We start from the raw sequence: 10,476 nt of genomic DNA, 5'->3' as shown, positions 1-10,476 counted from the left end.
TTGTAAACCGCTCTTTCATTTGTGGAGGAAAACCAACACAAGTGATGCCAGTAAAGGACATAAAAAGCACTCTCATAAGCATCAATTTTTCTTATATAAGCTGAACCTGACCCCATATGAGACTTTCCAGAAGACAAGTCTCCCAGCTTGCCCAGAAACTTTGAACAGCTTATCCAGCACTGCCGGATTTGAGCTCCCAAGCGGAGAAATTTTCCTTCTTCCTGCAATACCGATCATCCCCCAAACCAGTGTAAAACATAGCTTTGAGTGCCATCTAGAGGAGCGCACTCCTCTGTAGAAAATAACTTCTGTTGGTTCAAGATGCAACTGCCCAAACAGCTTTCCAAACTGCCTCACCACTCACATGTGCTCATCTCACAGAGGCCAGAGCACACCTTCACGGAGAGGCCGGGCAAAGCCCCTGTCCTGGCACTCCAACTCTGAGCCGTGAATGTGCTACGAACCTCACCAGCCCCAAAAGGCCTGTGGCAGCTTGGCTTCATGCCCCTCTTAACAGAGCCTAATTCAAGGTGCATTTTGGCTCTTGGAGCAGCAGGGCAGCAGGAGTACAGACTTCCCCACCACAGTGCAACCTTCCCATCCTCCAGAGGAAGCATTTTGGTGCTTTTCAATCCCTGCCCTGTGCTGAGAATAACAAAAAGACGTACTGTGATTGTGTGTGGGCTGATTCAAATATCTGTGAATACACACAAATCCCCATAAAAATATGGCCCTTTCCCCATAGGGTCTTTTGGAGGTGATCCAAACCAATTTTCCATTTTTTGGTTTCCCGGCTGCTCCTCAGTTATCTCTTCCAGACACTTCCAAGAAGATCCTTGGATTGTTTTATCCATCGTTACATCAGTTACTAATGAAGATTTTTAAGACATTTACAGATAACATTGAACTTTTGTATCACGTATGTGCAAACATACTGAGGAAGGTGCATGTGCTTTTAGCGCTCTCCTCCCCTATTTCCTTTCTAAAGGCTGCTTAATATTTTGATATTTCCATTCATTAATTAAAATCCCTGGCAAAGTAGAACCTTTCCAGCTGGTTTTCACTAGCTCCATTTCATGGGTTTATTAGCCCATACTAACAAATGTACCTGATCATGTATTAATACTTGCATGCAAGAGCAACATCAGATAGACTTTTTTCAGTGCAATGGGCTTTCTCCTTGGGATCTCCCACCTCTGCTGTACATCAGTCTCAAAGCAAAAGTTTCACACTGTGACTCCATTTCCAGTGTCAGGCAAAGTGTGCAGACCTGGTGAGGTTCACAGAGCCTGAGGCCAGTGTCACTCGCACCTCTCCATTGCCAGCACATATGCCCTGCTTTCCTATCCTGTCACAGCTGAGAGTAACCCAGGGCAGAGTCGACACGCAGTGGCTGATACGGACATAAGGCAACAGATGGCTCAGGTTTATGGTCCCCGTGTGACTGCAGCAGAAAAGGCAGCCCAGGGGCACAACGCTGGTCAGGGCCAGCACCAAGACAGCCCCAAAGGAGCGAGGAGGCTCTCCAAGCACTGCTCAGAGCATAGGTGGGATGCCTTTGCAACCCCAGCACTCACGCAGCAGCTTTGCCCCTTTCCCCATCCCATTTGCTGTCTGAGGCCAATGCACAGATATCCAAGCATCCCCAGACATTCAGGGCTCCAGATCAGCTGAGCTGGAAGCTGCCCCCAAGATTTAAATCACAGGTTCTTAATTCTGGCAACTATCGTCAACACTTGAATACAGGTACCCCTAATTCCTAAATGCTTTTAAAAATCTGCCCTCACTGTTTTAGGTGATTATTTACACGGCTCAAAATCTTGAAGTGGCCAGGAGTTTATTAAAAATATGGTTAAATGCATGTAAGCAAATACTGTTAATGGAACATTAAGGTTGAAGTATATAGCTTCCTAAGATAAAATAGCACAGCAATCTGCGTCTCTGATGTACTGAGATCTGGTTGTATCTTCCATGTTTGCTTTAATATCAGATAGCTTGTCATATAACACTGTATGCATGTCATTACTCTGGGATGAGGTAATCACACAAGAAAGGAAGTGTCACACTGACTAATGGCTTTGCAGGTAGAGTCAACTATGAGAAGTTCTCGCCTCATCAATGTGGACACCACGAGGAAGTGATTTTTTTGACAAAGATATAAGGAAGATAACTCCCTGTTTTGCACAGGGAACAAGATTCAAGTTTTGGGTTTGTTGGTTTTTGTTTTTTGGGGTTTTTTTTGTTTTGTTTTGGGTTTTTTTTTTGTTTTATTTTAAATCTATATTTCAATTCACTTCAAAGTCTGCCTCTCCAGTTACAGTCTTTCTGTCCCTGCACATCTTCCAGATTTACTGCATACTTGGAATTCCAGTCTCTCTCAAAGAGATGTTTTAATTGTTCCTGGATAGGCAGTTGACTTCTTTGCAGGTTGGTTGAATTCTGTTTGATAATTAGTCCCACGCCAGCAGTGTTAATGAAGTAATCTTCTGACCAATTGGAAGTCCCTATGCAATGAAAAGGTATCTAATTAGAAAACATTAATTTCCCAGTGTTCTGTTTGATCCCCATACTTAAGTCCACAGTTGCCTGGCTTTGGTTATTTGCTGTACAGCTGCAAATCTCATTAGGACCAACAGAGCAGCAAAAATCAGGTCACCTCCTTCTTATTCCAGACCTCTGGTTTTGGAAAACGAGTACTAACTGCAGCCCTGAATCTTCATAACCTTCTGATTCCTTACAGCCTGTGACAAAGATGCACAAATCTAATCATTATAAATATGGGAATAGAGTGCTACATTTAGGTATTAAGAGAGGCAAAAGTCAGTGTTTGATATGGGTTTCTGTGTTTAAAGGAAAAAAAATCTTTAATGGACTTAATTCTTTTTACTTGTTAAAGGAAAACAAGAGGAGAAACTGGACCCTTGATCAATAAAACCTTGGGAGCTTCTCTGAGCTCAGCACGCAGTGCCTGCTTTTAAACCAGGCAAAGCTGGGAATCCAGAGGCAGACATTGTCTAGTGCTCTCTCCAAAGCTACCACAACTCATTAAATAAATACTGTGGAAAAAATACACATTTTATCACTTAGCACTTCTCCTGGTGTGTGCCTTAGCTAGAGAAATCTACCGTCACTTCTAGTACGTGTTTAGCCATGAAAACAAATTATCTGCATATCTGTCTTCAAAAGACAGTTCAGTAAGAAACAAGTTCTATTAAAGGCAATTGGATCTGCAAGCGCTCATCTCGTTGGAAGATTAGGCTATTTGCTGGTTTGCATTGCTTGTAGGATGAGCTGACTGAAATGACAGAACCCTTTCACATTCCCTTTCTTGAGAGATCCTAATAAGAGAGTAAAAGATAAACATAATTCTGACTTTCAGGGATTGAGCAGCAGTTGACATTACTGTTTTCTCATTTCCTTTCCTAGAGTTCTGTTCAACAAACAGTGCGTGGAATTAATTCCTCCCAGCAATTTAGTTTTATTAAAGCACAAAGTTGTATACTAGAGCATTAGCTATCACTGCATCATTCTGAGCACACAGCCTGTGAAATTCCTACTGTGCTTGTCACAAGCTGTGCACTCAGACTTGTCATCCTCTTGTCTTAATGGTTCACAGTCATATGAAATAATCTCTTACTGAACCTGACCTACATTATTGTCTCCCCTTCACATCTCTACTTCTTTACTCAGGGCAGACTGCTTTACATAGCAAAATGGGCTCTTTTTTGATATTGCAGCCCATCCTATCTCAGCCTCAATCCTATAGATCTTAATATACTGTAAATGTTCAGAATAATGGAATACATACCAATATAGGCTACTTTATCAGTGACCATATATTTGTTGTGGTTCACTCTCCCATGAGGAATATTTGTGTGATTCATAACTGGAACAATGAAGAGTTTCTGGAGAGAGAGAAATTAAAAATATAAATAGAAATACTATAGTGAGGAACAGAACAGACTGCATGATTGGACAATGCAGATTTTCTATATTTACAAAGAATAGAATAGTACAGAAAGAACAGAATAGTCCACACACTGTTATTAAATGTACCATAAAAGAGATTTTACTCTTATCCAAGAGAACTAACAAATAGTATTTCCACTATACATAAAATTGGATAAGCAATTGAGATCAGATAAGGATAATGTTTGCTTCACAATGTTCCATTAGTGGCACAGCTATTATCATTACAGGGCAGACAATTAAATGCAGTTTTAGGCAGCTGTTCAATAGATCAGCATTTACCACTGATTGCTGCTCTTATTTTGTGCTAGAATGGGCTGATCACAGATACAAGGGGTATTGCAGGCAACAATAATGCCTAACTTTTTGTGTTAACTCTTACCAAACTCTACTTTTTTGTTGTTTGTTTGGTTGGTTTTTCCTTTTGGTAAAAAACATTCCACCTTAGTTCTGTGACTTCACTCTACCATGGTAACTGCATCATGTTGGGAGCTCCATACCACCCCCCTCCACTTGATGCACTCCAGCCTAATGCCTGTGGCCTGTATGTAATGTCTAGTGTTAACAAATGGGTCCATTTTTATAGGCAGGCAGCAGAGATCTCAGTTGTAAAAAACTGACAGTAATTAGACCCATTTAAGATACTTAATACAGGAAAAGGTCTATGAAAAGAGCACTAGGTTGTCATATAAACTGTTTCTGTCATGGTGCTCAGCAAAAGCAACTGCCTGGATAATCACAGAATCACAGACCGGTTTGGATTGGAAGGATCACCTAGTTCCATCCCCCCTGCCATGGGCAGGGGCACCTTCCACTAGACCAGGTTGCTCAAAGCCCCGTCCAACCTGGCCTTGAACACTTCCAGGGATGGGGCAGCCACAGCTTCTCTGGGCAACCTGTGCCAGGGTCTCATCACCCTCCTATTTTCTTCCTAATATTTAATCTGGATCTATCCTCTTTCACCTTAAAGCCAATACCCTTTGTCACAAGCACTGCAGCTAGGCACATCCCTTATAGCTTGCAATAGCTGCTTCCTCAGGATTATCCTGTGGGCCTTATTTTCCCAAGGACCTGAAACAGTTGCTGCAACAATGGACAATCTGCTTCTCTAAAACCTAATACATGCACACACAACTGGCAGCTAGACTCAAAAATCAGTGGGAGGCCTGTATCTTCAAGCTGTCTTTCCAAAATCAGGTTTCTTATCATACCACGCCAACACTGATGTGGAGATGTGGGTTGTTGAGAGCACTCAGGGACCTCAGATAGTAGAGCATGGCTGGGTCAGAGTGGGTCCAGCAGCTGACCAGAAGCCGAATTTGTACTCTGTATTCAAAAGCTGCGCGTCTCAGAGCATTGTCAATGGTTGGCCAGTACCTAGAGAAAAGTAGGTGGGTGGAAAAGGGATATTTTTGAAACAGCTCGGTAGAAAGCTGCGACAATAAACAGAATAAAAGTAACACTGTGCACAGGTGGGATCTCTGATGTCTAGTAAGAGGAGCACTTGTGCCTACACTGGAGGTGTAAGTAAGATTTCTGCCTTCTACCCAGCCAGTTCTTTTCACAGTGTGTTTTGAGACCTCCAGTCTCTACCAAATTAGGTTGAAAATGATCAAGAAGTTTAAAGCTTAGTAAAGCACGTGTACACCTCTACACACACAGCATGGTGCCATCATGCTCATTTCATTAGGAAACTAAAAGTACCAATAGCAACTCCAATGTAAAGCTAGATCATACAGCATAAAGTAAAAAGGACAGCGCAGAGGCCAGGGGAAAGCCTAAGAGACATTTTGTAGAATGTAGCTGTTTCAGGATCCTGGAGACTGTTTCTAGTGTCTCCAGTAGTCCTGCACCATCAGCCAGCATGGACACTCTCTATCCCCCCCCCATCCCTTCTTGTCCTCTTTAGTATGACGTGTGCCCCCAAGGTAAAAGACACAGCTGTGCTCTCATGAACACGGGGCTCTCCATTTCCGTGACACTTGTTTTGGCAGTAGCTTAGGGGAAAATTTTTAACACCCTTCACCCCACTACACAACACTAAGCACTGGACAATGTACATCCCAAGACTAGTAACTCTAAATGCCCACATAGGATCTTCATTCTGTAGATGCTGACAGGTGCTGCACAGAGGAAGACAACCATCTTTAGTACAGACTGGAGGACTGATACAGAGAGGTCCAGCACTCGCTCACAGTCCCATGAGCAATGATTAATTAATTTGCCTAACTTATTCCTTGGGTCTCTTGTACAAAGCCCTAAATTCTCTAATCCTCCATTGCACATCGTCCTATCACAATCAAGAGACTGGCCATGTGCTTTCAGGGTCAGGTTTTCTTGTAGATCCTGAAAAACTCAAAAAACCATCATATTTAGACATCCTATTTTTTAACTGTTTCCATTTTTTAAATATATCAGGTTTGAGTTGATTAACACTCAGGCATTAAGACAGCAGCTTTGTTCCTTCTGCCTCAGCTGCTGGAGGAACCTAACCTGAACTAATCAGCCTCAATTCATTGCGCTACAGCTGGTTGCTGTGGAGATAGCCTGAGGCCCCGCACCACTTTCCCTAGGCCTTTCAAATTCTTTTTTGCATCTGATCAGGCCCTAGATGTCACAAATGGAGGATTAAGGCTTCAGATGAAGAATGAGGAGTATTAACACACTCCTTCCTAAGGGGAAAAGAGACTTTTTGTGAACCTATTCTCAGCTAATAGCGGGACATGAGAAACCCAGAGATTCAACTGTACAACATTGAAACCAAAAATCCTCAAAGCTGTTTGATTTATAAAAAGTATCCTTCAAGTGGAAGCTCATCTTTGAGATTTTTTTTCAAGGACAGTGGAATTATCTGTGTCTATCTATTATCCTTCTTGCTAACACACACATGCCCAGCTGAACAACAGAGGCTTTATACTGTCATGCCACAGGACATGATGCATGGTATAATTCTGGCTAAATGGAAAGCTAGAGCTCGCTCTATTCCTTACAAGCCACATAGTACATGATTATTTTGCCTGAGCTTCTTTCTCAGCCAGATTATTTAGACAACTGGAAGACTCAGAAATGTTATAAGCAGATAATACTCAGGACACTTGATTGCATGTAAACATCCTAATTCAAGCATATCTAAGAGGATTTGGAGTGTTAGTGGTTGTCCCATGACTGACTAACTTTCTGTGTTACTCAGATATGAGCTGATGTACATAGTCTGCATAATTCTGCTGTGACCTTGGGCAGCAGAAGGTCCACCACACACAACCTGACCACTCCAAATCACCACTACCACCTTCTTTTTGAGAGCGGCTGCTGCACACATCCAGCATGCTTCAGGAACTTGGATGTCTTTAGATGGAATTGTAAAAAAAAAAAAAGGAAAATAAAAGTCCAGGAGTTTCTTTTACAGACTGCTTCAGCTATCATTGCAGAGGTTAGCAAGGACAGTTAAGAATCACCCTCTAGTATATGGGTCAAGTAAATAAAACAGCAGCAGAGACAGAAGTCAAGAGTCTTCAGAAGTTCTAAAGAACTGAAGGAAAGAAAAAGGAGCGGAAGAGTGGAACAAATGAATATTTTCCTTGAGAAGCCTGATGTCGGATATCTTTCTGCTGTTCCCATTCTTCTTTCTATTCATAAAGCTGCTCTGCTGTGTTTTGAAGAGAGCTGTATCCTGATTGTCCCTAGTCTGGCACTTCACAGTTTTCTTGCTGTGTGAAGAGCATGGGAGGCTGATTTAAAACAGTAGTGAAGCACATGGGCGGTATTGGATACTATGCTTCCTGTAGCATCGGTATTTGCACAGTCCATGAGGCAGTTATGAGTGCAGAGCAAAGCCTCAGTTCTCTCCACTTTGAATACTTCTGCTGCAGAAGCAGGGATATAATGTATTTTTCCTTTAGCAAGGGCAGTCAACTGATTTGGTCAAGATTTAAATTGTACCTTTGTGGGTGAATGAAACGGCTGGTAGGGAAATATTCCATAACAGAAACATAGACAAATTTCTGTGCCTCACTGATAATACTGGTTATAGCAAAGAGGTCATCAGTGCGACCTTCTGGACAAAATGCTGGAGGAGAAGCCTGAAAAGAAGAAAACACACAGGTCAGTGATTTAATCCTTTTTTTCTGTCAGATTGTGTGAGTCGTATATTCAGATCTGTTCAGTTTTCATTACAATAGCACAAAGCACTTGAGGTGGACCACTGTCTCTCTCCTCATGCCTTACATGACCTGATGGGTCAGATACTTACTGATATATTGAGCCCACAGGTGATTAAAGAAGACCTGCACCCCATTTTTGCCATACTACCTGATGGATGAAGCTGGGTCAGCCCTTGTTCATTGAGCAGTTCCAGAGAAACCTGTTGAATTAATTATTATCCAACTGGAACACAAATAACTGAGGACTGCTGAAGAAAATTTTATGGCCTATGTTTAAATATAGTTCACAGTCTATCTTGATACTTTTAAATATACTTACAGAAAAATAGGCTTTTGTCAAGATTCCATTGAATTCTACTTCCAGAGGCTGATGCTTGTTAATGTGGGTAGAATAATTAAGAGGCCAAGGGAATGGGATGGTAGCATTAGGATGTCCAAGATCCCAGTAAGTACTAAAAGTTTTCCAGAGGTCTTTGGCCAAGCAGCTGCAGTTGTATATCACAGCACCAAATTCTTTCACCTACAGTGAGAGCAAGCTATGTCACAGACCCAGAAAGAGCCACCTCCAAGGGTTTCTTTGCTGTTTCTCCCACTTAATCAGCATTTCACATCATGATGTTCCTCCGTTACATGCTAGAACTTGAATTTTCCCCCGGATTTTTGAATATTCAGCAGCTGAGCTTACCTGAGATAAAGATCTCCAGTCCATATTTGCACTACCAACATATATGTGTTTCATGTCTACGATCCAGAATTTGCTGTGCAACACTCCTCCTGCCAAATGTCCAAAATCAATCTTCTTTACATGAGCCCCTGAAGAAAGTTGGGGAGAGAAAAAAGAGTTTCAGACACAGCTGGAGATGGTGATCTATACTGCTCCCCTGATAGCCAGAACATGTCTGGATGCCTAATACTTGCAGCCACTAGTGACTACCAAAATTTACAAACACTCATTCCTGGGAACTTGCAAAAATATGAAAAATGTGAACTTTTAAAAAAATCCTTAAGAGCATGACAACATATGCAAAAATCATGAACTAGTGAACACATAGCGCCTGTCCTGTGAACCCACAAAAACACCATGCCAGAATAGGCCCTGGGGACCAGTTTCTCTCAGATACCCTATTGCAGTACTGAAGTTCTGAGTGCATCACTGAATAATTACCTTTTTCTTCTAAAAGCTCAAGGTCAGTTGAATTAGTAGCCAGGGTTGGCATACTTGCTGCAACATAGACAGAGACATTCTCTGCAAGTAGCGTCTCAAACCTCTTCAGAATATCTTCACCCTGCATGGTACATTGGGTTTTTTTTTTATATTTTGTTATAGAACATTTAGTAAGATATACACAAGTACAGTGTTACTCATGGACACTTTGTTTGAAAAAGCCCAACACATGAAAGGTCAGAAATTTCACCTATTTCAGGATCATTTCAAGTAGAGAAAAAAGGGAACAAAGATTCTGATCTAATCTATGAATCAAAGTTTATTTTCTGTTGTTTAATGCTATTAGAGATAAGGTTTAAAAGACCACCAACATCCTAGACTTCAAAGGTGAATGCCACAATGAAGATCAATTGGTGGCTGCTGATGCTCAACAGATACACTGCGCCAGTTCTCCCTGAGGACAAAAATAAGAGAGGCTGTCCTACACTGAGATGTCCCTTTAGCAGAGACAGGGCTCAGCCTTACACCTGTCACTTTTCCTTCTTCTTCTGTAGAGGAAATGAGCCATCTTACATCACCAGAACCATGTGGGGAGGAAGACAAGTCCCAGAGAGCCCATGAGGACAAGGAAGATGTGCCAGGAGGGAGGCAGAGGTCTGTCCCACAGTAATAAACAGGCTACTATCTGGTCTGTCAGCAAACAGCGCAAGTCCTGACACATGACTAAACTCCATACATGCCTGAAATAGGGTGGCCTTGTCCCTTTTGCTTTTCAGAACAGTCCCCCAGACCCTGCTCAGGATTGCCTGGGAGGCTGCCAGCTGCCACAGGCCAGAAAAGAGCCAACGGACAATTAAGCACAATGGACAGTCACAAGGTGAGCCTATGCCATGGCCTCTGTCATTTATTTTGGTGGTGGAGCCAGAGAGGCCCTGCAAAAAGCCTGGCTGCACAGGGTGCCCAGGGGGAGAATGAATGTCCTAAATGGCTGCCCAATAGCATGGTTCAGGAACATCTGCAAAATGGGTGAATGCAGATGCTGTGCCTATACACGGTGCCTCTGAAACACTTGAAAGTCCAGCAGACTTTTCTTCCTGGCTCTTTCAGACAGCCAGTGAGAATTGGCATGTTCACTTGTGTATAGAGATCCTGCAGGCTCTCTGGCCATGCCACTGGCTGCCC

The 10,476-nt window shown here is 42.4% G+C and overlaps 1 protein-coding gene across 1 annotated transcript; it reads right to left on the bottom strand.

Annotated features, from left to right (window-relative positions):
• Positions 1-2,295: 2,295 nt before the first annotated feature.
• Positions 2,296-9,421, bottom strand: PLD4 (phospholipase D family, member 4). The gene is made up of 7 exons (XM_010021211.1): positions 9,295-9,421; positions 8,815-8,942; positions 8,449-8,649; positions 7,909-8,048; positions 5,181-5,346; positions 3,809-3,905; positions 2,296-2,504 (listed from the first exon to the last, which is right to left on the bottom strand). The coding sequence occupies exons 1-7, from the start codon at positions 9,419-9,421 to the stop codon at positions 2,296-2,298; spliced, it is 1,068 nt and encodes a 355-aa protein (XP_010019513.1).
• Between the last annotated feature and the right edge of the window lie 1,055 nt (positions 9,422-10,476).

This window comes from Nestor notabilis, unplaced genomic scaffold, assembly GCF_000696875.1.
Source record: "Nestor notabilis isolate BGI_N333 unplaced genomic scaffold, ASM69687v1 scaffold35838, whole genome shotgun sequence".
NCBI lineage: Eukaryota > Metazoa > Chordata > Aves > Psittaciformes > Psittacidae > Nestor > Nestor notabilis.
The sequence above is the reverse complement of the archived record's forward strand: the minus strand, read 5'-3'. Positions and strand labels throughout refer to the sequence as shown.

Excerpts from the sequence above, each read along its gene's own strand:
- PLD4 (XM_010021211.1), bottom strand. The coding sequence starts at position 9,421 with ATGCAGGGTGAAGATATTCTGAAGAGGTTTGAGACGCTACTTGCAGAG. Across the intron at positions 8,650-8,814 it reads ACTGGAGATCTTTATCTCAG|GTGAAAGAATTTGGTGCTGT; the intron begins GTAAGCTCAGCT and ends CTCTCACTGTAG. Across the intron at positions 3,906-5,180 it reads TCCACATCAGTGTTGGCGTG|AAACTCTTCATTGTTCCAGT; the intron begins GTATGATAAGAA and ends CTCTCTCTCCAG.